Source organism: Rattus norvegicus, chromosome 2, assembly GCF_036323735.1.
Source record: "Rattus norvegicus strain BN/NHsdMcwi chromosome 2, GRCr8, whole genome shotgun sequence".
NCBI classification, from domain to species: Eukaryota; Metazoa; Chordata; class Mammalia; order Rodentia; family Muridae; genus Rattus; species Rattus norvegicus.
In genome coordinates this window covers 190,015,730-190,043,558 of record NC_086020.1, presented here as the reverse complement: position 1 = coordinate 190,043,558, position 27,829 = coordinate 190,015,730, and the positions used below count along the sequence as shown (strand labels likewise).

Sequence of the window (27,829 nt, the reverse complement as noted above, 5' to 3'; positions counted from 1 at the left end):
AAAAACCACTGAACATTAAGAAAACGACTAACCCAGTTAGAAAAATGGTCTACAGAACTAAGCAGAAAGTTCTTAAAAGAAAAAATACAAATGGTTGAGAAACACTGAAAGAGATACTAACCATTCTTATATACTAGGGAAATGCAAATTAAATTGCTTTGAGATTTCATCTTGCAGCAGTCAGGATGGTCAAGATCAATTAAAAAAATATAGCACATGCTGGTAAGGATGCAGGAAAAGAGGAACACTTATTTATTGCTGGTGGGATTGAAACTTGAACAGTCACTATGGAAATCAGTGTGGCAGGATGCTAGGAATAGGTAGACCTCAAGATCCAGCTATGTCACCCTTGAGAATAGATACAAAGGGCTTTACCTCCTACTACAGAGATACTCTGCTCCTGTGTGTTATTGCTGCTCTCTTCATAACAGCCAGAATTTGGAAACAGCCTAGATGTCCACCAACAGATGAATAGATATTGAAATTGTGGTATATTTACAAAATGGAATATTAATCAGTTTTTAAGAAAGTGAATTTGAAATTCATTGTGAAATTTTTAGCTAAATGGATAGAGCTAGAAAAATATTCTGAGTGAGGTAACTCAAATTCTAAAAGACAAATATTGCATATTTTCTCTTATATGTGAATCAGCTTTTAAGCCTTTAGTAAATGTGCTACAATCTGAATAACCACAGAAGTTAAGTATTTAGTAAGGGATTGGGGCAAGGCAGGGGTCTCTCAAGAAATGGCAAATAGAATATAATGTAGATACAATGGAGAAACTAGATTAGCAGTATAAACTAAAGAGGGGATGGGAGAGAATTATTAAGGAAGGAATACATGGAAAGACAACTAACACTAAAGCCATTTGAAAAAAATCCATTTGTAAACCTACTTTAGAAGAAACTCCGTAAGATATATGTGTATATGAAATGAATCTGAATGACATGGAGACAATGCCCCAACTGGATATCTTATGCCCTTAAGTAATGTCTCCAGTGCCAGGGATGAGATATATCCTGTTTAGTTGTTGGCCAAAGGGTAACCACCAAACGTTATAAGTTATTGTCTGTGCCATTGGTCACTCTCTACAATGTACTGCTGAGTACACTTAGATATGTCATCAAATATGAGTAGTTGAGCTGGTGCCTAAATAGAAGTTTCACCCCAGACAAGTATTCATGGGACTAAAAGGTATTCTCCAGGCTACCAGAGGAAAAAGGTAGCCAGTACCATCCATCTATAAGTCCTGTGACCTACAACAGTGACCTGGCTGCAAGATATATTTGTGCAATAGTGACACGAGTGTTATGGCAGTAACCAATCACTTTCTGATTTAGATTTAAGGTCCATTCCATGAAATGGAAACTATATATGACACTGCTAAACTGGTCAAGAACCCAAGACTAAATATGTCCCATGGGTCTAGGGGAAAACTCAACACTATTATTCTGCTAAGGGAACACAGCAATAAAATTTCTCCTAATAACATTCTGCTATACACATAGGTTAGTGCCATACAGTGAACTAATGCAGAGACACACAACTGAACAATGTTAAGAGAGTGAGAAACTTTAGATTACTTGGTACTGAATGGGATGTTTTCATCAGTGATCTCTCCTTAAGGTTCAGGGATGTAGGCAGACCTAATAGGTAACTCCAAGAAAGCAGTGTCTCTCCAACATGAGACTGATGCAATATGAATTCTCAGTGACTGTGGCAGCATGCACAGTGCCTGCATAGGTTTAAGCTAGGTAAGGTCCCTGCATTGAAATGAAAAAGTGAACACAGGGCCCTACCCTAACCAAGAAGTTGCCTGTAGTTGATACCAACTGGTAAAACAAAAATCAGTTTTCTTCAATTGTGTCTTACTAGGTATATTGACAACACTTCACTACAAACCCCATTCTCAGGAGTACTTGGCCAACACAAAACTATTTCAATGGTATTTTGTAGACTTTTTGTTTTATTTTACTTTCTGGGAGGGTGTTGCTATAAAATTATAGAAGAATGCTGTATTTTATCCCCCACTAGATCTGGCACGGCAGTGCCCCAAGATATCTGGTAGGCACCTTCCTTTCAGTCAGCAAAGCCTCTCACCTGCTTTGCTCTATCCCATATCACACTGTTGAAGGTTTCTCTCTGAGCCTGGCAGCAATCTTTCTACCCATCTAGTTCCCGAGTCAGGCTTCACCATGCCAGAAACACATATCCCAATTTCGTGGCGGCCCAGTGTCTCTAGCAGTCAAACACTCTTTTAAACTAAAATTGCTACATGAAAGAACACACAACGCAATAACCTCGGATCCAACTGGTACGATATAATTTCCCAGCTAAACATACAAAGCCCTGTACACATCCTTCCATTAAGAATATTCATAAAAGATGTGTATCACTATGATGTGGATATTAAACCAGAAAAATGGCCTCGTAGAGTCAACAGGGATGTAGTAGATACTATGGTGCAACACTTTAAGATGCAGATATGGAGACCAGGAGCCTGGCTATGATGGCAAAAGAAACATGTACACAGCACATCCACAGTCAATCGGATGGGATAGGATTGCTACGGAGGTGCTCTCCCAGGTGAGGGTAAGGACCAAACGTTTGAAGTGTCTGTGCAAAGGGTGTCAGTTGTGAGCTTTCAGCTGCTTTTAGAAGCTTTAGCTGGACACCTGAATGAAGGGAAGAAGCCACAGAGAGAACATGGAGGCTGATGTTAAGATTCCAGTCTGTGTATTTACAGGTTGCTATGAATATTCTTAAGGGTTGGGTGTGTACAGGGCTTTGTATGTTTAGCTGGGAAATTATATCTTATCAATTGGATCAGAGGTTATTGCGTTGTGTGTTCTTTCATGTAGCAATTTTAGTTTAAGAGAGTGTTTGGTGGCTAGAGACACTGGGCCGCCATGAAATTGGGATGTGTGTTTCTGGCATGGTGAAGCCTGACTTGGAAACTAGATGGGTACAGTGTGATATGGGATAGAGCAAAGCAGGTGAGAGGATTTGCTGACTGAAAGGAAGATGCCTACCAGATGTCTTGGGGCACTGCAGTGCCAGACCTAGTGGGGGGGGTAAAAGACAGCATTTTTCTATAATTTTGTAGCAATGGGAGGGAGAGCAGTTTTTGTCTTAATTAGTCTCTTACTATACAAGCAAGATTTTGATTTCTGTTTTTGTGGAGTTTCTGCATGTGAATTTTGTGGGGTTTTTTTATTCCTTTTAATAGAGCAAAAGAACAATAAGTTGGGTAGATGGGGAGGTAGGGAGAATCATTAAAGAATTAAGGGAGGGGGAAAACCACAAAATATATACTATGAAAATATTTTCTCAACATAAAATATATACTTCCTTGGAGTGTTGTGAAAACTATATAAATCAATATATTTAGAACTCTTAGCATTGAGCTTAGACCCTAGACTATGCACCCAATAAATGGTAATTATTAATATTATTATCAGAGTTAGTGATTTCTAATTTTGGGGAAAAATAGAAGGAAATTGATATTTGACTGTGTAAGTTAAAAGACATAGTGTAGCTGTTGATGATAATATCAAAAGTAACACATATATTAAAAATAACTTGGTTCCTGGAATCACAAATTGGCATTGATTCTCAGTGCTAAGGGCACAGTAGCTTTCTGTTTCTTTCCCAGAGAAGTAAATTAGCACAGTTCCTTGAGATAAAGGCCCCAATACTCAAGATGACTGGACAGTAATATGGCTGGGGCTTCATCTCATTAACTTCTCAGTTTAAGCCTGGAAGATACAATTTTTTCTCTGACTTTTATCAAAATGAGTTAGTAATATATGTAGAATTACTAACATGTAAATCCCAACTAGACAGGTAGCTCAGCAGTTGAGAGCATTTGCCATTCTTCGAGAAGACCTGTGTGGTTTCTGGCAGCCATGTCAGGTGATGTACAGCCACTTGTAACTCCAGTTCCAAATGGTTCAACACCATCTTCTGTTCCCCATGAACACACACACACACAAACACACACACACACACACACGAATCCAACTATGTGGTCTTGTCTGGGCTGTTAGGTGACTATATCATTTGAAAGAAAAGAGTCTTAACAAATATTCATCTAGCCCAGGCTTTGGCTAAACATTGCAGGTCAAAAGTTCCTGAAAAATATAGTTGTGTAACCACACTTGCTCTCAGCTAAAAGGCTGAGAAGTAGTAGTTGAGAGTAATAGTTGAGTAACCAAGTCTTCTGACCTGTAGTCTATGTTTTCTGTGACTACACAGGGATACAAGAGCAGAGTATGATTTTAATTTGCCAGATTTATGGCTCTTGGCTGATATACGCAGAATAAATAGCAAATCAGTCTTGAAAGGATTTAATAATGTACATGTTTTATAACCATGTTTCGGACAGCAGATTGCATTTGTACTTGTGGGGCGGGGCAATATTGATGGACCCTGTGAGCTCTATGGCCAAGTGCATACCTTCCGGCTGAAGGAGAGCTTCCTGTTGCTGCATGACTGCTGCCAGGTATGTCTTCAGAGGTTCATAATTCTCTGAAGATATTTTAATCACACTGGTAATAGGAATGCCAAGTTCAGTCATAATGGCCAATAGCTGAGGATGGTTGAAGCCCACAACAATAACGTAATGTTGGGCACCATCGTCCGGCTCATCGTCTGTTGAAAATATCATAAAGAAGGTCAGCTATCATTGTTAGGTAGAACAGGTTGTCCCCAGGCAAATCAATGGTGATACTCAATTATGCATGCCTTTGTAATCTCCCTGGCTTGCCAAGACCCAGCCAGTTGGCTGCAACACAGGACTGTTGACTGTTTTTCATTATTCGCTCTCCCAGTAAAGAGACTGTGGCCACTTTACAAAATATTAAATCACGTTTGCAAATGAGACATTGACATACTAGGAGGGCCAACACATATGAGGTCTGTGGCCATGGAAAATGGTGCCTGGGCTTTTGTCAGAGTTTAACCTGCAACCAGTTTCCTTTGATTCTAATCTCCTTTGAGCAGCATCTGGCTTGACTCCTGAGTTACAAGCAGCTGCAGCTTTCTGGTACTTTATAAGTAGAGGTGTTTACAGGATAAGGAAATACTGTGGAGGTACTCTGTAGCACAACACTGAATGAATTCCTGTCAGGGTGGTGAGAACGCTGTGAATCAATGGTGAGGCAGTTGTACTGTATTCCATTTTAAGACATATATACTACTTTAAAAAGTCGTTCTCTCCCCCTTTTTTCCTGGTAATGCACCTTAGGAATGTTAAAACGTGAGGATCTCTTAGACTATGATAATCTTGCTGTAGTGCTGATCATGCATGATACGTAAGAGCCCTAACACTGTTACAGTGCAGCTTCTAAGGTCAATGTACACGGCATACAGCAGACGCCCACATTTTAATTTCATGTAATTATTTTTCCCCAATCAGGAAAATGACCAGCTTTGGTATTGTTTATGGAGAGCACAGAATCATTGTTTCTGGGTATATCATCTTTAGAGTAGAACTATATGAGATGGACCAATTGATAAAAGATGCAAAAAAAAAAAAAGGGCACCAACCTCTCTTACTTAATTTAAACAAAGTAAAGATCAAAAGTGCTAAAATAAATCAAGAATCAAGTCTATTGAATACAAATAATAAACAAATAAAACAAAGTTAGTAACAGGTAGCTTTGCCTGGACTCAGAGATAACCAGCAGTGCATCACTAGTAACTCCCGAAGATGACTCGTTTTTGTGTCAGCCATTTAAGACAGAAGGAAGTTCTATTTGATCTGTTTAAGACAGAGTGACTGTGGGAAAGTTTGAGTCAAGAAGCTATGTTCTTACATGGGCTGGACCAAGGCCCTCCTCCCACCCTGTCCCAGTACATAGGGCTGCCTTGTCCGGCTGCAGTGGGAGAGGATGTGCCTAACCCTGTAGAGACCTGATGTGCCAGGATGGGGGATACCCAGGGGAGGCCCTACTGTCTCAAAGAAGGGGAGGGTATGGGGGGAACTTTTTGAGGAGGAACAGGGAAAGGGGAACTACATTGGGAATGTAAATAAATAAATGAATAAATATGCTGGATAGATTAAAAAAAAGAAACTGCTCTGCATATACCTCTCAAATAATTAGATTTGATTTCTCACATGAATCAACTTTTATTCCACTAACTTATCTCCTTCTCTCTTTCAGAGATGTGACAGAGCATAAGTTATTTGTGGCTTCATAATAAAAAGGCAAGGAATGAGAGGTTTAATTATAGAGGTGACTCTTCAAGCCCTGTTCTAGTCTCTAAAGCAAGAGGTGGAAGACTCCTTGTGGAGCGACACACTCACCGATGTAGAATTTGGTGTCGTCATCTTCTCCCCTCCGTTTTAACTGCGTGGTCTTCTTCACTGTTACGGTGGCCTCGGGCTGGTCCTTGCTCTTTCCCTTCCCAGCCTTAACAGTGGCGGCCTTCTTCTCCTTGGGAGACTTCCCTTTTCCTTTGTCCTTCTCCGACTTTGCTCTTTCTTCTATCATCTGCAACAAGAAAGCACATTCTTACAGTTGTTTGAGTTCCTCACAAATTGCTCTAGGGTGTGCTTGCTTCACTTGTCTGTGGAAGATCCAATATTTACCCTGCCCTTTCAAAAGTCCCCCCAAACTGTACATACTATTTCCTAGTGTAACTGTGTCTGTGTTGATAAGTTGGAAGTGTTTATTCTTGCTGAAATGATAGTGTAGTATTGGTCCAAAGATGATACATACAAGAAGATAGATGCAATATGTAGATCTTATTTTTTTCATATGCAACAATACTTGAAGACAAAAATAATTAAAATATTATATCATTTTGGGCTCTGACATGCTTCTTTTTTAAATATTTATTTATTTTGTATGTGAGTACACTGTCACTGTTCTCAGGCACACCAGAAGAGGGCATCAGATCACATTATAGATGGTTGTGAGTCACCATGTGGTTGCTGGGAATTGAACTCAGGACCTTTGGAAGATCAGTCAACGCTCTTAATTGTTGATCCATCTCTCCAGCCCCAACATCCATTTCTTAAGGTCATGAAAACTAATTTGAAGAGCCCCAAAATATTATAGATAGTATAAATGGAACAGAAGAAGCTTTGGTACTCAGCTAACAGGCTGCCTCATAGAGGGAGAAAGGCTTGTTCTCTACATGACTTTTTTCATACTAAGAACTCTGAAGGACTCAGGCAAACTTTGACTTCCGTTGATGGCATCACTGGTGCCAAAGGCTTCCCTACTTAGCATGAAGGTTCTGAGGCTGGCAACGCTCTGCCACTCTAGCACTTGCTCCTTAGCAACCATCGCATACAAATATCTGTAAATGCTACTTGCTGATAGCACTGGGTAAAAACTGTGAAAGTACACCAGTGGCTGCAGAAAATGAAGAAAAATTCAGTGTGGTTGAAGCATATGCCGGTGGTAAGACAGCACGCTAGAAGAGACAGAAGCAGCAACAGCAATAAAGGCAGCAGCCAAAGCTACCTCCACCACTGTGGCCACCTCTGCCACAGCGGCATCAGCCACAGAGCACACCCTTGGAATAGAAGTGAAAGTTCAAGAAATGAATCCCATGCCAGACAGACAAGAGCAGTTAAAAGGAAAAGAGCACACTGTCAAAGTCAAGCCCAGTGGACTTCGACATCTTTCTTACTCTATCTCCAATAATAAAGATGAACTAAGTTTAATGAGAAAACACCAGCAAGCACAGAAGTAGTGAACATCGTGAAATTGGTTTTTTTTTAATGTGAGCATCCACATAGTCATTTGCTTGTTCAGTATTCATTTTTCTATGAATAGAGGGACAGAGCAACAGAGGCTGGGAGTGTCGTGAACCGTTTTGGATGTGACACAGGCCTGGTACAGGAATGTGAAAGGGCCCAGCATTTTTCTCTGCACCAGAAATGAATCACTGCCTAGAACAGGGCTAGGCACTACCTCTTAGAGTTCAGGCTAAGGGAAAAGAAAGATAAGTAACAAACTGATAATAATAGAACTACAAGTTTTAATGAATGCAGGGATAGAAACATAACTGAGGAGAGGAGACTGTGCTCATAAGTTGGTGGATGAAACGCCTTCTCTAAGGAACTGATGTTTGAGCAAAAACCTGAAAAATTAGTCATAATGCACATGAGAAACAGGAAAAAGACGACATGTAAAGACATTTGGGCATAAAGAAAATGTGTGTTCAGAGAGCTGACATACAGCAGCAGGACAAGAGCAGAGTGGCCCAAGACAAGGGTGAAAGACTGGGCATGGACCCATCACTCAGGGCTTTGGAGATGGAGCCAATAAATCATACCTCATTGAAAAATCAGCAGAATGAGAGTTTTAGGATGGGAAAGTATATGGAAAACTGAAATTCTAAAAAGGAGCTGTGGAATCCAGAGAAGAGCTAACAGTGACTTACTGTTAGGTCAGGTTTTGGCAGTAGATGGATTCAGACCCATTCTGGATGTTGAGACAGTGTGAGAGTCCAACCACTAATCATGAACAAGGAGTCATATCAAGGGGAGCAACATGGATCAGAGCTTGAGCCCTGTGGTTTGGTGCTATTTTTTACTGAGGCACAGCATACTGGGTGAGAAGTGGTTTTTAGTTAACTTGGGAAGACTTCTATAAGTGATCCTATTATATTTGAGGTGCTCTGTGCTTCTAAGTGTCACCTTCTGTATTCAGAGATGTTAACTGTAGTTACAAATTCAGGAGCAAGTAATAGAGTTCAGATGATTTAATGGAAAGACATAAATTGACTTGGGTAAGACTTTCTAAAAAATGTGAGAATTAGGCTTTGGATCATGGGAAATGCAACACTTATTCATTTGGTGTAGGAGAACAAGCCAGTCAACAAGAGGGGGGAGTGAGTAAAAGGTCAAAAATGTAGGAAGTAGAGATTCCACCTCACACCAGTCAGAATGGCTAATATCAAAAACTCCGGTGACAGCAGATGCTGGCGAGGATGTGGAGAAAGAGGAACACTCCTCCATTGTTGGTGGGATTGCAGACTGGTACAACCATTCTGGAAATCAGTCTGGAGGTTCCTCAGAAAATTGGACATTGAACTACCTGAGGACCCAGCTATACCTCTCTTGGGCATATACCCAAAAGATGCCCCAACATATAAAAAGACACGTGCTCCACTATGTTCATCGCAGCCTTATTTATAATAGCCAGAAGCTGGAAAGAACCCAGATGCCCTTCAACAGAGGAATGGATACAGAAAATGTGGTACATCTACACAATGGAATATTACTCAGCTATCAAAAACAATGACTTTATGAAATTCGTAGGCAAATGGATGGAACTGGAAAATATCATCTTGAATGAGGTAACCCAATCACAGAAAAGCACATATGGTATGCACTCATTGATAAGTGGATATTAGGCCAAATGCTTCAATTACCCAAGATGCACAGAACACATGAAACTCAAGAAGGATGACCAAAATGTGGATGCTTCACTCCTTCTTTAAAAGGGGAACAAGAATACCCTTGGGAGGGAATAGGGAGGCAAAGTTCAGAACAGAAGCTGAAGGAACACCCATTCAGAGCCTGCCCCACATGTGGCCCATACTTATACAGCCACCAAACTAGATAAGATGGATGAAGCAAAGAAGTGCAGGCAGACAGGAACCGGATGTAGATCGCTCCTGAGAGACACAGCCAGAATACAGCAAATACATAGGCGAATGCCAGCAGCAAACCACTGAACTGAGAACGGGACCCCCGTTGAAGGAATCAGAGAAAGAACTGGAAGAGCTTGAAGGGGCTCGAGACCCCATATGTACAACAATGCCAAGCAACCAGAGCTTCCAGGGACTAAGCCACTACCCAAAGACTATACATGGACTGACCCTGGACTCTGACCTCATAGGTAGCAATGAATAATCTAGTAAGATCACCAGTGGAAGGGGAAGCCCTTGGTCCTGCCAAGACTGAACCCCCAGTGAACGTGATTTTTGTGGGGAGGTTGGGGAGGGGAACATCCATATAGGAGGGGGGGAGGGGTTAGGGGGATGTTTGCCTGGAAACCGGGAAAGGTAATAACAATTGAAATATAAAAATGTAAATAAGAAATACCCAATTTAATAAAGATGGAGAAAAAATAAAGATGGAGGAAAAAATATAGCTGGAGGAAAAAATGTAGGAAGTAAGGAGAGAGAGCAAACGTACCAAATAGTTTAAAAAGATGCGTCCCTAGTTGTGGTTAACACTAAGGAAAAACAGCTCTGGTGGGCTGTAGAGGTGGTAGATATGGAGATAGTAACACCAGGAACTGCATCTGTGTGGGGCAGCTACCTTGAAAAGTTTGATTGTGAAGGGAACTTGGGCTCTGCATCCTTTGTCAAACTTGCTAAAGCATAGGATGACAGGTCTGGACCATGGAATAGTAGATGAATAGCAGAGATGGCAATGCCCAGAGACTGGTGGCTGCCAAAGGCCAGCAGCAACAGTGGAGCTGAAGAAACTTTGGGGGTGAGAGCAGTTCCTATTAGGTCATTTTTAAGAGGGAAGGATAGAGAACATCCAAGGTTAGAGAATGGGAGACGTTAAGACTGTAGTAGTGTTGGGTCAGGGTAGACATAGGAGTAAATGGCTGATATGGGATGGAGGAAATAAGGAAATAACCATGAGATAATCAAGAAGTCATTATGAAGACCCCTGTTCACAATGATAAAAACAAGAAAAGAATCACAATGGCAAAGGAAAAGAAGATCCAGAGAAGCCAAGAATGTTAGTGCCTGTTCGAGGGTTCAAGGCAGTGACAGACCAATGGGAGGGTCTGGAAGACTGAGCAGACACCTCAGGCTGTGGTCAGGCTGCTGCATCAGGCACTAGGGCTAATGTTCTCTCTGTAACTTTGCTTTTCTACATGGAGGAAACTTTAGGCCAAAAAGTCTTCCCTGCAATACTGAAAGTAATATTGTCAGCCATAAATTAGCAAAGGGCGATTTCAGTCATGGCTATCATCATCAATATCTAGGATATATCTATTTACTGAGCTCATGTTTTATAGCAGATGCTGTACCTTGTAAAGTCCTTATAGATAACAATGGGTAGAACATTAGCTTCACTTTATGAAGGAGAAAACAAGCTTGGTGGGGGCGAGCAACAATTTAACAACAAAACTATTGAACAGTAATGCCAGGTCAGAGGGCTGTGGCACCCATGCTCTCTGCAGAGAGTCCTTGGACCATAGCCATGGCTCTGATTCCAATTAGCCTGTTGGGTCTATCAGGGGTCATCAGGGCCTCTGAAAACTCAGCTTTGGGTGATGACCCATGTACCAATGTGAAACCACTGTGTTTGTCTTCGGTAGACATTAGCCTTGCCACAGTCAAGTCACAACTTTCCCAACTGATGTCTTCCAGAAACTTTTATGGCTGAAATTTGAAACAAGGGTAATTTCTTTGTATTGAGATAAGAAAGTGATTTGAGGTTAAGTAATTTTAAAGAATGACTTACTGACGTATGCATTCATTCAAATAGTTAAGCATTCTACATGCATTTGTAGAGCACAGAGGAAAATTCCTCAGTGATTTTCCTCCATGGAGTCAACCAGTTCAGGAGCTCCTGAGCATTGTTTCCTATGATTTTTCTTGGGCTCTTAGAGAGAAATGGGTTGATCATAACCCCAAATTCAAAATCAGTGGCAAATTCTGGTGCCAGTATCTAGTAATGCAGTATGAAATGTGATTTCAGACACCATGTTTTTAGTCTGATCTCACAAAGAAGATGGGTAATTTTTATTAAGACATAGAGTTTGAGGACATTGACCCGGAGAAGAGGACACGCTGGTGTGACTCACAGCTCTAAGCTTATCTTCCTGTTCTGAGGCTCCAGCTGTCCTCAGCTTCTGCTTCTCTCCCAGTGTCCTCTCTCCTATCCTTCTGCCTCTCTCCTTTTATGCTTGTCTGCACGCCCTCTGCTCTGTCTTCCCAGGGACCCACAAGCAGTTCCTGGATGTTCTAGCTGTATTTCCTATTCACTAATGTCTTTTTCTCCATTTAGCAAGGCCACATTAGGAGGCAGGGAATTTTTTTAAATTTATTTCTTTTAGTATAAGTGAATGATCACCATCTGCCTCCTTTGCCTTTACAAACATGCTTTTGCGTCACCCAGGTCAGCCTTTTTACACCACTGTACTAGACAAACACTTATCATCACTGAAAAAATTGAAAGGTGAAGTAGTTACACAAGTTTCCATCTCAGCACCCAGAAAGATGAGTGAAGACAGTTGCTCCATCTTCGGCCTTCTCTCCATACAGTTTAACATCTTTCGCTTTCCATTTAACAGTAATGGTTAGTAGAACTTCAAGAAAGATGGCTATGAATGAACCTCTGGGCACAGCAAGGATTCTCCAGTGCCAAGAAACTGTACAGCAGTGAGCAGCAACAGACACAAGCACCTAGTCCCAGTGGGCTCCAGGTCTGGCAGAGATGTTAGTAGATTTCTGAACAGGTCCCTTGCTACCTTCTACCTTCTCATAGCTGACCTCAGAGCTGGTCTATCCACTCCTCTCCTGTGTTTAGATTGTCCCTCACTCCTCCTACCATCCATACTGAGGCAGAACCAGGGCCATATCCTCAAGCTCTGAACAATGATTGGCAGCTAGGATCCTTGAATTGTTCCTTGGTTTGAAATTGTTTCCTCCTTTTCTACTGAACTCTAGTCACAGGAAGTTCAAACCATACCTTTCATTTTTCTCTTGTTTTATGTACTCCTCTCTAACCTACAGGATGCTGTAGAATTTAGGGGTAAATGTTGGGGATTGGTTTTAATGTTTTGATTAATCAGGAATCTGCATGTCCAAATGCTGAAGGTCCTTGTCTCCAATTGTTTTCGATCAATAAAGATGTCAGCAGCCAATGGCTGGGCAAAGGGAGACAGGCTGGGACCTTTAGTTTTGAGTGGGCTAGGAACTGGGAAAAAGGAGATGGAGAATCACCATGACTCAGAGGAGAAGGATGGGGTATAGGAGCTGCAGGAGAGAAAGCCAACCAGCCATGTGAGAATTTGGGTGGACGGCCACTGGCCACATGCTTGATTGGACCTTGGGTAGTAGGGGAATGTTTAGGTGTGCCCAGTCTTTGAGGTAGCCAAGGCATTTAAAAATTGCCTGGTGTGTGTGTGTGTGTGTGTGTGTGTGTGTGTGTGTGTGTGTGTGTGTTTCATTCATGAATCCAGACAGCTCCTGAGTGGGTGTGTGCTTGCAACCCATCAGGAGCCAAACCAGGTGAAAACTTAAACTTCCCACAAGAGAAAGCTGAATAAGACAGAGTAGACAAACATTCAGCATGAATGAACCCTAAATCACAAACTAAAACTTGGCTCATACACTCTTTCTTGCTTCGAGACAATATGACTTCATGTTTCTACCCCACTGTCTTCTGCTCGTTGCTTTAAATATTTGAGACTCTTGTCAATTCAAGACAAAATGCAGATTAGGGAGTATCCCCAAAATTGTTCTCCAGCCATGTTTGGGGAAACGTATGTCCCCTAGCACAGGAGTGGAGGGTCAAGTTTATCATGGAATGCACTTTCTAAAACAGAGTATGAATAGAAGACATATGGATGCTTCCTATTGTGGGAGGGCTTTGGGTAGGCACAGGGACTTCTGAACCATTTAAGTTACTTGGCAGATGTAGAAGTCTCTTGCCAAGCAATACCTGGAGACAGTTACAGCATCCCACATCCTCAGTTGACTGTTAAGTGAATCTACATAGGCTCTTCAGTTACACCATCTTTCTAAAGACAGGGGAAAAGTCTGTTCTGTAACAAAGCAACCCAGTTATTTGGTACTTCAAAATGTTTCAGATATTTTATTTCCAAATGACATCTTGATGTTAACATTCAAACCTAATTGACATTCCTTTCCCCTTTCTCAGTAGTAAGGAGGATCAGTGGTGAAAACCAAGTACATAGCAATGAGAAGTTAGACTTCATATATTTTTATAACTGATGCTCTATGTACCATGTATCTCACTGGTGTGGGTGTGGCCTACTATGAGATCTTCACAGTAAGATCAAAGAGATGGAGGAGAAAGCAGGCTTGTGGAAGTTGTAACTAACTTACTCCATTATGTGTTTTACAAGAAACTGGGTTTTTTCTGAGTCCTATGTTAGCGCTCTTTGATCATCTTTACTTCTGGTAAGCAAGTCACTTGTCTGGTTCTGGAGATGGTGAGTGCCTCATAGACTCTGTATGAGGTAAGACAATATTAATCATATTTATCCTCTTGAAAAAGAATTGAGCAGTGCAAAGGGAGTAATGAGAGAGGCATTTGTGTGTGTGTGTGTGTGTGTGTGTGTGTGTGTGTGTGTAAAAATGCTCCAAACTCAGAATATACATGTATGAAATAGATGTTTTATTTTTATGAAATCCCTTCATTGTTATACTGCCAAATATCCAAGATGGTGCATGACACACACAGTGATCTCCAAGTTAAGTTGATTAAAGTCTTATTTTTTTACATGGAGAACTATGTCTAATGGTAGCAGTTCAATGTGAAAACACAAGATTATGGGAATATTTGGGGACCTACTTAACCAGTTCTAAAATCTACACTAAATACATTATTCAAAATATTGACCACTGCATATTGCATAATATATTATTTATTACCCCAAATGTAGAAAGCACATACATGTCCATCAATAGAATAATAAATAGGAAAATTAGGATAGGCAGTAGAAATTCACAGAACAAGTGATAACAATAGATATGGATGTTGTGATAATAGCCAAATTATGATACGTTTTTGGCTAAAAAACTGTTAAAATATTTTACCATGACTATAGTTCTCTAAAGGAATGAATATATATGATAAATTGCATGCAATATATCATATATCATGATTATTATATATAACATATATTATAATATACATCAAGAAGTAGAAAAAGAAGCATTCTGAATATTACTGGTTTTGATAATAACAGGATGATTGTTATTTGTTATTTGTTTGTCCTTATATATTTTTTCTTTATTTTCTGTTTTTCCTTCTTTCCTTCTCCTTCCTGCTCCTTATTGCCTCAGGTCATTTCCAGTACCTCTAATGATCTGAAAGTACATGAATTTGAATTAAAAACTTCCTTCTCCAGAGCACTGTCAGAACAGTGGTTCTCCACCTTCCTACCGCTGCTACCCTTTAACAAGTTGCTCATGTTGCGGTGACCACCAACCATACAATTATTTTCATTGCTACTTCAAAACTGTAATTTTGCTACTGATATGAATTGTAATTTAAATATCTGTGTTTTCTGATGGTCTTCAACGACCCCTGTGGAAGGGGTTGATACCCATGGGTTGAGAACTGCTTGCCATGTTGGAGTGGAAGAAAATATATGCTTAGAGGTGTGGGAGAGACGGCTCGGTGGTGAAGAGCACTTGTTGCTCCTCCAGAGGGTCATTCACATTGGGCAGATCCCAAGAGCTCGTATGTAATTCCAGCTCCAGGGGATCAGTTCCCTCTTTAGACCTCTGTAGGCACCAGCAGTACACATACACATAAATTTACACAAATAAAAACATTTATGCTTAGGGGTGTATTTGTTTCATCTCATCAAATGATACAAGCTCTAGGACCCCACACAATATTACTAGGCGTGGGAGGTAATTTGTGCAGTTCTTAGTTCAGTGAATCAGAATGTGGGAGTGTCTGTGTGTGTGGTGGCTGAGGGGGATGGGCAGGGCTACTATGTGCCTCACGCAGGATCAGACATGTCGCAAAGAGACTTTGGCATCATGAAAGCTAATAATATCCTCGTTAACCATCCAAAGGGGCAGGGAGAAGGCATTAGGGTGTGTGGATAATCTCAGAAAGTCTCTTCCTCAAGAGACGGGGTGACTTCTTGGCAAGAAAGGACTAGAAATTAAGTCGTGGTTGTTCTTGGTATCAGTGATTGGTTAACCCAATGCTGTTTATCTTTGCTGAGTTTTCCTCCTTGACAATGGTTCCCACAGTGAACCTCTAGAAGTTGTCTGAAGAGTAATCAGGGAGACCAGAGATGTCTGTGGACAGATTATCCAGCAAGACTGAGTCCTGAGACCAGACAGCATTCTACTGTATGGGAGTCCGGAGGCCATCTTAGAATTACTGAGACAGACAGGTGAAGCGTTCACGGGCGTTAACAGCACACATTCAATCTGATGGTTGGGATTGGACTCCTGACTGTTGAGAGCACAGCTGTTAGCCTTCAGGAATGCTTAAATTCCCACCACCCATAGTCTCACCATCTGCAAACTGGGAATGGTCCATGGTACTAATGCTATTAAATCGTTTAATTATGAAATGATATAACATGTCTGAAGATATAGAGTTAAACAGTCAAAAATAGTAACTATTAATTGCTACCTAAAAATGTTAGTCTATTTTTCTCCTTTAATGAAAATTTTCTAGTAGTTTATGAAAAATTTTCATTAATAAAAATCAAAACAGCCAGCAAAGCAGAGTCCTGTTTCGCAGAGAGGCCAGCTGGGGCGTCATTTATTTCTGCAGCATCGCTGGGGTTTGGGGTTCCTTAGATCTTCCATTTGTGTCAGTTGGATCTTCATTTTGATAATCCTGCCTCAAAGAATTCCTGCCAGCTAGTGAGGCAAGCTATTCCTTTCCTAGAACCACCCAGGAACCCTCCACGCAGGCTCCCTGCCCTTCCTCTGTTTGACTTCTTAAAATAGTTTCTGAAGAATTTAACCACAACTGAATCAAAACTAACCAGCCTGTAATTTCCTGGTCTGTCCCCATGGCCTTTCCTTTAAAATAAAACACACGCGCAAAATGGCATTTCTCTGGCCGATTTCCAGCTTCTTGGGGTTTTGACTGGAAGAAGCTCGGGAATGTCTGTGGAAGTAAATGGTTCTTCTTAATCTCTTTTCATCTCTCGTTGGGAGAAGGCTGCAGCTTGCATGAGGCTTCGGTATGTCTCGTTAGTAAAACTAGGCTGTTTGAATATTTTTTAATGAAAAGGTTGCTAAATCCTGTCTTCCCATAGTTCTTTCTGTCTGCCTTTCCTCTGTTCTAGTGCTTGTGAAAATAAGGCAGCACACTCGGTATGTAAACCACAGACAGAAGGGGCTAGTCTCTCATAGAAAAGCGTTTGCTATGAACTTCTAAGAAAACATGAACAGATTAAATTCATCCATGAAAGGCACAATTAAAACATGTTTGGATCTTTTCAGGACAGCCTGTGCAAATATTCTCATTTCAGTTCTGAGTCATGGGAAGACTCCATTTACATGGATTAGTAATATTAAAGGTCAATGTTTTGTTTTGTTTTGGATTTGGTTTTTTTGTTGTAATGTAGCCATAGACATTTCCCAACTCTTGAGCATCATTTTCTTTTAGTTTCTTAATCTCACTGAGATATAAATCACCAGCAAGTGAGTGCTTATATTTAATATATAATTCAAAAATAATCAGAAGAAAGAGTGATTGAAAATAAAAGGTGACACAACAGCTAAATCAAATGTTCCAGATTAAAAACCAAGAGACGTATTTTAAAACTAGAATGACTACGGTGGGAATCCCTGCGCCCGGCACCCTGTGCCCACAGGTGTTTGTTACAGTGAGTGTTTGCCGGGCTGATGAATTAACTGCAGATGTTCATGCAGGACCAAAGCTACAGGGTGATCCTTGAGATAATGGTGGGAGGGAGATGCATTTCTGAACAGACTCATCCATTCAAATTTTATGGCATAGTAAACAGTCTAATTTGCTATTATAATACAGGATAATCATATTCAGAAGTTCTGAAATGTTAGAAATGTTTTTATTTCTCAACAAGCACTCCCATTCAAATTTTATGATGTAGTAAACAGCCCAATTGGCTATTATTACACAGGATAATCATACTCAGAAGTTCTGAGATGTTAGAGAGGTTTATACAATAAAGCACATTTCTAATGTTTCGATCTATATCTATATTTATATATAGATTATTGAAGTGTTCCCAAAAAGATGAGTGTTTTCAAACAATTAGAAGCTGCCATTTGTATCCTATGAGTCCACGTGCTAAATTTTACATTCTGTTCCTTCAGAGCACCTCTCCTTTAGAGTTTTTACAATATTAATTATCTAACAAGTTTTCTTTCAAAGTGGAAATCAAAGGCAATAGCCAGTGTTCAACTGCAGTGCATAACCAGGACTTAAACAGGACTAAAATATCTTTATTCTATCTGGCACTTTAAGCTATAATTTACCGTTTGTTTTTAGAGAAAAAAAATGTGGAAATAGGACCAAATATATGGCGACACATTACATCTGTTCCCTGGGGAGCAAAAAGACAAGAAATGCCTAATTCTATTAGTCCTCAGTGCCCCCGTCCCTGCCTTAATGTTTTCTATAATTACCGCTCTGAATAGTTTCCCTAAAGCATTCATTCTTTGGAAAGTTCATTTCCAAACCTTAAACCCAGAAGGCACAATACGTTCTTGGGGTTGGAGAGATGCTATATATTAGGATTAGCCCATGAAAGTGAGTATCTCTGTAGATTTAATGGCAAGTTTGAAAAAGCTGAAGATTTGCTCCCTGTGCAACCAAAGTAGAGCCTTCTAGGTTCGGCCAAGGAAGAAGAAAGACCCTCTTCCCCATTGACAATGCACTTCAGTTAGCTATTGCAGGGGACACGTTGCCCTGCTTACTTTGCTCTCTGCCCGACTTTTGGCCGACAAGCATTAACCTCAATTGTTCCAACTAATCTCTCGGTTAGCATCGCTGAGAAATGTACATGGATTACCTCACCCCTCACCCAGCAAACCACTCCTTTCACCTCTCATTTACAAGGACGACTTTCTGGGGAGCAATCCATTCCAATCAATTTTCACCCATTTATTTAGCACCTGCTCAGATGGTTTTAGCTCAGACACAAGGGCTGGTGCTCTGGGAAGCACTGGTAATAAGGATATTAAATTAGATTGTGTAATTGTTGGTTCTTAATTGCTCAGAGTTCTCTTACTGCGACTCACGCTTTTTTCTTCAGCAAATTAACTTCAAGCCATGGCACCCAAAATTTCAACAAGCAAATCAAGGTTCTTTGCACAGCTTCAGAATCTCCTAACCACATCAATATAGTTCACAGTTCAGAGTAATGCTGAGCAAAAGAACAATGTGAGGATATTTTATGTCAGTTCATGTATTTAAAAATTCCCGAGTGTCTAGAATATTTGATTTTTTATTTGAAGACTGCTTATTAAAATCTGAAAATATTGTAGTAGGCGATTACTGACTTATAGTGTCAGCAAACAGGCCAGTGTCTCTCTGCAGCCTGCTCCTCAGCTGAGTGTTTTACTGACCTCACAGTCCACTCGCACAACTCAGGCTCCCCCATGACACTGGCATTTAAACACACAAGAGGAGATGGTTATACTTTGAAATTGTCTAAATTTTCCTCTGCTAACTCTTGACTTCTCTGAGCGCTTCTTCTTTTTTTTTTAAAGATTTATTTATTTATTTATTTATTTATTTATTATATTTATTATAAATATTTATTTATTTATTTATTTATTATATATGAGTACACTGTAGCTGTCTTCAGACACACCAGAAGAGGGCATCGGATCTCTTTACAGATGGTTGTGAGCCACCATGTGGTTGCTGGGAATTGAACTCATGACCTCTGGAAGAGCAGTCGGGTGCTCTTAACCACTGAGCCATCTCTCCAGCCCGTCTCTGAGCGCTTCTTAGAGTACAGATCTATGATCCATGTTGGAAAGAGCACCAGTAAATGGAAAACCACAGCACCAGCCATTTCTTGGAACAGAATTTTCCTGGATACAGAATGTGCCACCCTAAAAAGAAGCTATATGGGGTTCTTTTTAGGAAAGCATAGAACTTTTGCAAGTACATAGAACCTATAGCAAGTACAAAGTGATGATGTCATTGTCATCATCGTCATCGTCATCCAAAGCTCAATCAAGTAGGGTGCATAGATCCAAGGATTTTGCAAAGGTAAGGAAGACACAATGGGAATATATTTACTTTTTCTATTTCCATTAGTTGGTTTTTGTCCTTCCTACTCAGGTCACAAAGAACTCTCCTTTTGATCCATCACTTACGCATGTGGAAACACATCACACATGCACATAGAAGCATCTGGTGTCACAAAACTATTTCGGTATAATTTGAAAACTAAGGAAAGCATTTCGCATTCCTACTAATGATCATAAAAAATGGCTCTGAATTGGGCATCACTCTGCCGAAAGTATTTTTACAATAATTTTTCTTATGCAGATGTGAATTTTAAAAAGCACATCAATTGATTTCCATAGGCAGAGTGAACAAAAAGTTTCCCTCTGTGGAAAATAAAAAGATCAGACAGAGGCTCTGGAAGCAGGAAGGATGGATTGTTACAGAAGCTGTCACTCTCTGAACGGGCAGGATGCTTGCCATGCGAATAAACACTCAGAGAGAACATCACAGACAGTTTAAATTGTTAGATCCTAATTTGGTGAGTCTCTCCTCCTTGTTTTGATATTTACTTGTGACCTTGTCTCTTTCCTGGGCCCCATTCCTGCTACGATATTAAAGACTCTAACCATAAAACCACCTGGATTCCATGCCCTGAATATTGACATTTTCACAAATTAGGGGAGTTAATATATTTATCACAACTCTTCAAATACACCTATGAGCACTTCTTCCTTAAGGAGCAGAGGTGACTTTCAGATTCACCCCCAACAAATGCTACAGCAACTTAGGAAGGGGGAGGTCTTTAACTGACCCACCCACTAACTCCTGAGCTCCTGGGGACCCAGGTTCCACATGGTACCTTCTTTTCGTTTTCTCGCCTCTGCTGGTCCTTGGTTTTAATCTGCAGGAGTTGAAATTTCAAGAGTTTCCCTACCAATGGTAAGGTCAGCTTCTCTCCATTGTCCATGATTGTTTTTGCTGCCAGCAACACCTACAAAGGAGAGGTGACATTTTATGATCTTTGATACAGTCTATCAGTGACAAGAGGATGGCATGGGGCTTTATGCTTTGTGATATTTGTCTTAATGTAAAGACAGGTCGTTACCAGGGGGACGCATAAATGGGAAATGTGCCCAGGACCATCAAGGCTGGGTCATTTTATTACCAGCTCTGTCTTCACCAAGGTGGTGAACACTTTGTACAGTGGTGTCAAGACTCCCAGGACTTATTAGACATGGGCAAGGTCCCATCTGGGGTGACTGGCAGGTCACTTTCACACTACAGAAAGTCTGGTGCTGTTTGGCGTAGCCGGCAGTCCAAGATGTCAATCTGACTTTTTAGGATGTTATTGTTGAATCGAGTTTTATCATAGTGTAAATGGCTACGTTGGCAGTCCCTTATTTCTTGGTGACCAAATTCAGCTGAAAGTGCTTGACATAGGGGCACCATACAAATGTTGCGTGGCCCCCTCATTCTTTGCTGCTTAATGTTGATCCTGTTGGTATGTGGACTAATTGGGGTGAAATGAGGTTATTGAGTTTTCTTTGGGTGACGACAGGCACTAGGAACATACAGCTGTATTGTCCAGATGTGTGGCACTGACAGCCTATTTTATGGCTGTGTTTTTTACAGCTTGTTTCCCCTAAATTTCACACAACTCTCTAACATCTGGGTTCTTTTCCTTGGAGCCCTATAACCACTTTATTTACTACAAAAAAAATAAAATCATGTAAAATATACCATAAATGTTGTTACGTGTTTCTCTTTATTCCTGTTATCTTCCTAATAAAGTCCGCTTCTGCCTGAAATATTGTCACAGAAGCAATCTAGTTAAAGATTTTTCAACTTTTGGTTTTTTTTTTAAGGAGCATCATATTTATTTATAACCTCAGGATGAATTAGGTGTTGCTACAATGTTCTGACATATGGCTTTTCTCTCCCCACCCCTTGGAGCAATCACTCCTCTGGTACATATGGTGTCAATTTCAGGCCCTCAGTCTCAGACAATGACCGTGTGCACTGCTTCTCTGGAGCTGTGTCTTGTCTGAAGCTCACATTAGCTCTTGGGTCAGGGTTTCCATGACCAGTCCAGCCTCTTTGACTTTCCCCTTTGCCAAATAGCTTAAAGAAAGGGAGGTGCATATTTTGCTTTGAGCTGGAGAAGGCCCTGTGGATCTTCATGTGCCAAAAATGTAATTGGACCTTGTAGAGACTGTAGAGGTTCCTGCTCTGCATTGCACAATGAGAAACCCAGGAAGAGGATGTCTTTAAAGCTTCCCTTTCCAAATGCCAAAGGAACAAACCAGAAACCCAAGAGCTGTGTGCATGTGTGCATGCATTTATGCATGTGTGAGCGTGTGTGTGTGTGTGTGTGTGTGTGCATGTGTGTGTGTGAGCATGTGTGTGTGTGTGAGCATGTGTGTGTATGTGTCAGAGAGAGGTGTGTGTGTGTGAGCATGTGTGTGTATGTGTGTGTGTGTGTGTGTGTGTGTGTGTGTGTCAGAGAGAGAGAGAGAGCACTGAGTACTCCCCAGAAGCACAGTGTTTGTCTCTCATGGTGGGCTCTGTCCTGCTGGCTCACAATATGGAAAGGGCACAATGGCTGTGATTCAAGAAAATGGACAGGACACCCACAGATACTGTTTATCAATGACCGGATCCAGGATGTTCTGGGATCCTAAGGAGATTGCTGCCCTGGAACTTACTATAAAATGAAGCTGGACCCAATACCAAGGGTGGGTGTCAATATTTGGTTTGAAATGTCATTTTTCAATAGTGGCTGAATAGTGTGCTGCCAACCAGGCTGCTTTGTGACATCTGGTCCCATATATTCAAATCTGGGGTTTAAAGGCTCATAGTAGCCTGGTATGAAACTTTCCTATGGAGTAAAAAGATTGTGCCAGTATTGGAAGGAGTTGGTGCTAGAGTGCTACCTAGAGTGGCAGCATAGTCTTTCTTTCTTTGTTTTTAAAATTTTGATTAGATATATTTCTTTACTTACATTTCAAATGCTATTCCCCTTCCTGGTTTCCTGTCCATAAGCCCCATTCCTTCCCCTCCCTCCCCCCATATGAGTATTCCCCCTATACGTCCCCCTTACTGCCCCCATATTCCCCTGCACTGGGGGTCCAACCTTGGCAGGACCAAGGGCTTCCCCTTCCACTGGTGCCCCAACAAGGCTATTCTCTGCTACATATGCAGTTGGAGCCCTGGGTCAGTCCATGTATAGGCTTTCAGTAGTGGTTTAGTCCCTGGAAGCTCTGGTTGGTTGGAATGGTTGTTCTTATGGGGTTGTAAGCTCCTTCAACTCTTTCAATCCTTCCTCTAATTCCCGCAAGGGGTCCTGTTCTCAGTTCAGTGGTTTGCTGCTAGCATTGACCTCTGTATTGGCTATGCTTTGGATGTGTCTCTCAGGAGAGATCTATATCTGGTCCCTTTCAGCACAGATAGTCTTTCACTGGTGATCTGTGACGATAGAATTCTCATCTGTGCCCAGAAAGGTTTGGGTAAATCTGCCTAGTGTCATGGTACTCTATGGGATGTGACTGTTCCTGCTCTATAGCTTCTTGTCTCCAGGACTTCATGGCCATTACCCCACAGGGTTCAAATGTACTAGAAGCACAACCAAAAGTTACCAGAGAGAAGTATTTTGTAGGCTGTAAAAGTTAGTTTGCATATCTGAAAACTCTAGAGCCCTGGGGTTCAATAAAACCTGTTGTGGCATCAAAGCAGCAGTGATACCTTACTCTTGATGTGGAGAGATGATGGGAGAGGACACTGGGACACCTAGTACTCCATGAGCTGTGGATGCAAAGCAGGTAGAATAGAAGGCGATGCAGCCTGTGGAATGCATCCTCCAGGCTGGCCCTGATGGCCCATATGGAAACCACTCAGACATTCCCACAGACAGCTCTGCCTACCAGTGGCTGCATCAGTGATGGAGAAGCCTGGACACACCTGTCTTCTAGGGCTTCTCTCAAGTGACGTGACTCCAAGTATGGCTGTTTGGAATGATCTTGGGATAATTAAGGAAATTAGAGAAAACAAATCTGTGCCAACTTAAAACTTGAGACTGAACCCTTGCTTGTGGCCTGTGGGCCATCCCCAGGAAAGCAGCAAAAAAGGTCTTTCCAAGTGAGTTTCCACCAGCAGTTCTTGTTTTCCTCACCATTACTCACAGACATAAAGTCAGAAGCCAGGTTTGGTTTCAGATGAAGAATCCTCAGAAGGCGTTTGAATGAAAGATTCCTTTTAGGGAATTAAAAACTGCAAAGGCGGTTGGGGTTAAGAGATGGCTCTCTTTTTATAGAACATATTGGAAAGGTTTCATTTCTGCCTTGTGTGTGGTAATTAAGGAAAAATAATCAAGCTTCTAGCTTTCAGGATTCCAAAGATCATTTGTCCTGGAGTTAAAGTCAATATGCGGACATACATCTGGGAATGTGTGTGTGTACATTCGTCTGGGTGCCCCACTGCCTTTATGAGAATGTATGTAAGAGCAAAATAACAAGGGCTATGAGTATTGAAAAACTTGATGGACCATCGGAAAGAAGCTGGCAGCAACTAGACAAAGATCTAAACTTTCCAAACTGGTAAGAAAAATAATCGTTCATGGGTGTAAACCTAAGTCCTCATCAAGTTAAAGTATCAAATAAAAGTGCCTGACTTGAGTGAGAAACCCAAGGTGAACCAGAGGGGAGAAAGAGACTCATCATGGTGGTGGTAACTGAGATGGGGCAAGGTCTTGTAGTCTCAGGAAGCTCCACTCAGGGCTGCAGGAGGAAGAATCTGCCCACATAAGACGACTTGGAGTAGAATAACTGAATGTGACCTATTCTGAGAAAGGCTACTGTAGAAGGATGTCAAACGTCACAGTAGAGGTGGGACATGCTCATTGCGTGAGGAATGCTTTGGAAGTGGATGCCCTTTCTCTTAGGATGTCTTGTTATTCTGGGCACGCTAAGCAAGAACAGCATCTGCCTCTGCATCACAGTGCACAGCGACTCCATCATACTTACCGTTTACTGTTTGAGACAACACACACAAAAACAAAGCAACCAAACCTTTCTCTTGTCTGGGGATCAGCCAGGTCCATCCACAGATACTAGTGCTCCCCCTAGACACTCCTCCCCTTTGTGGCACCATCTCACATATTAAGCACAGATATCTGCCCCACCAATGCTTAGAATTGGTATGCACATTCCCATGGGAACTGGATGGATGGATGGATGGACGGACGGACGGGTGGATGGATGGATGGATGGATGGATGGATGGATGGATGGATAGATGGATGGATGGGTGGATGGATGACTAGAAAGCCATGAGGTTTCTGCCTGATTTCCCCAGTGTGTTTAACACGTGGGGCAGCTTGTTCACTGCAGAACATGAGCATTTGCTCTCAAGTGAGTTCTGAGGATGTATATAGATTTTAGATCCATATCTCTCTTGCCTGTGGAATTTTAATGCAAGTTGTAGAGGAGAGGGCAAGGAATGGCTAGGGTGTAGAAAGCCAGGGGAAGCCATGTCTTTCAGAAACTGTAATAATTATGGGTTCCCCTGCAGGGAAAGGTCCTTTGGTTTGGAAGTTTTCCCTTGGAGCCTATGGGATTTTGTTGTAACTGTGGCAATTTAAAAACATGACTTCATATTTAGCCTAATTTCTTTGGATAGATGGTTTAGGATTGGTTGGATAATCTGGCATACAAGAACAGAATCTCTGACTAGAGATAGATGTGGCCCAGACTAGCACAGAGCTGAGTGAGCAGGCTTTTGGATACAGAGGATTTAATGTGTGCATAATTTTTACTGTCACCTTCTTTTGGGTAAATTATCTTCTCAGTGTATGATTCAAATGAGGAAGAGTATTATCCATTTCCATGAAAAAACATCTCAACAGTAGAGGAGGCTGTACAGTGAAAAGGAGAGCATTTCCCCATCTCTTGCACCAGACCTATTTCTAGAGAAAACTGTGAACCAATCAACATGCCACATGCACATATACATACATATAAACATATAGTAGTTTTTTTTCTTTTATGTGTGTTTGGTCATTTAACTAGGTGGACATACAGAACATATTTTTTCACATTAAGTGTCTGTGTGTTAATCGTGTTTTTGCTCCTACTAAAATTTCATGGGTCACGATTGATGAACAACCATTACCAACACTAGTGTTATTCAGCTTTCTATCTTTGTGTATATCGATAGTGATAGTTTTATTTGGAGATGGGTATAAAAATTGGAATGTCCTTTATCTGTACTGGAAGATATAGCCTCTGCCTAAAATGGCCAATGATTAAATGTTCTAGCAAGCCAAAGTAATTGAAATTTCTGATTTTATTTTTCATTGGCTAAAAGTAGCACATAAGTGGTCACATATTTTGGTCAGGGTGTTCTATGATGAGAATGTGGGGAAAGTTTATCTCTGTTTAATTTGTGCTTGTGTAATCTTTTGGGTCTTTGTATTTATACTCAGAAATGACAACTGTTCAGCCCTTCTTCAGCACTTGCCATCAATGCTAGCAGTGTCTGCACATCTATGCCAGTGACAGTGTGTGCTCAGGGTCACAGTGTGCAGAAGGGGGCAGCAATGAAAAGCTGTGATGCCTAGGCTGAGATCTTTATTTCTGGACCCTTGGGGGAATCTATTGCTTTATGAAGAGAAACAGGATAAACTGCTGTAAAATAAAAATCAGAGGCTGTCTGCTTGCTTCTGCTTTCTTTCTGTTACCTTTCTCCCTTCCGATGTGCTTTCTCGATACCTGATGCTTTTTGCATTCTAACACTTGGGAAAATCAGAGAGAGACAGCTCACTTTGCATTTAGTTTATTTATGTCGATGATTGGCTGTGTTCTGAGACCAAGGGCTTCAGCATAGAGTGCAGGAAAACCTTCCTGGCAGTGAGTCTTGGACATGGCTGTGATGGGTTAAGTGTAGGAGGTGACTCTTCTCTCAAACATTAAGAGACCCCCCATACCCAAGGCTAGCAGAGAGAGTGAAGCCAGTCTCAATGTTTGGGGGTCCTTGGAACACCTCTTTCCCTGTCTAAAGTTACAGGGGCCCCAGAACAGGCCACACAGGAGAAAAGTTCTGGATGAGATAGCAAAGTCCTTTTCTATCAGTTAAGTATCCATTGGATTAATTATGTATAACTCATTCATTGTAAACTGTAACTCTATTTTGCATTTCAAAGAGTATTATAGGCAGAGTGTGACTATTTACTTACTGAACTGCCTTTATATTATATTTGTTATATATCTGATAATAACATTTTAAAAAATCAGAGAAATTATTTGTTTTAGTGTGTGTCCATACATGCACAAAAATGTCAGTGTTTAGAGTCAAATGTTGCTCTCCCTGGGCCTGATTCTATATACTTGATGAAAGGGATGTCAGAGCAGGTAACCTGTAAACAATTGACAAGAGCCACTTAACATTGAGGTGTGCTCCTATGAAAAGGTTCCTGCTGGGAACTGTGGCTTCTTTGGTGCCAGACATGATCAATCTATTGCTGCAGCCATTTAACAACTTACCTGAAATGTGGCTCAAAGGTTAGGAGATTATCATCAAATAGCTTTGAGCAAGTTACTTAACCCCTTCAAGCTTCAGAGTAAAAATTTAAAAAAAATCTATCTCCAGGTTTCTCACCAGTGACACTATTGATATTTTAAGACAGTAATTTCTTGTTATGGAATTTTTTTCCTGTGAATTATAGGATGCTTCTTTTTCAGACATTTCCAGAATGGTATCTGTGGGGTCTGGGGATTATTCTTTATTGAGGAAGATCTTCAGAAAGAGAAAATGAATATCACTGTTCTCGTGACAATGCTGAGATTGAAACCATGACCACCAATAAAGACTAGTCATGGCAAGGGATACTTTAATCCTAACCCCCAGCTGGAGTTAGCTCTCAGTGGTATCTAAA

The 27,829-nt window shown here is 41.1% G+C and overlaps 1 protein-coding gene across 10 annotated transcripts in view; it reads right to left on the bottom strand.

The window, feature by feature from the left end:
- The window catches only part of Spag17 (sperm associated antigen 17), a 246,975-nt gene that overhangs the window by 156,065 nt on the left and 63,081 nt on the right, over positions 1-27,829 (bottom strand). For all 10 annotated transcript variants that reach the window (XR_005501147.2, XR_005501148.2, XR_005501149.2 and 7 more), the window contains 3 exons: positions 20,763-20,894; positions 6,311-6,497; positions 4,459-4,653 (listed from right to left, as the gene is read on the bottom strand). Coding sequence is in view for 6 of the 10 variants with exons in the window: in XM_039103807.2 (XP_038959735.1) it covers positions 4,459-4,653; positions 6,311-6,497; positions 20,763-20,894 (514 nt within the window). In the remaining 4 variants the exon portion in view is untranslated. The remainder of the gene's footprint in view (positions 1-4,458; positions 4,654-6,310; positions 6,498-20,762; positions 20,895-27,829) is intronic.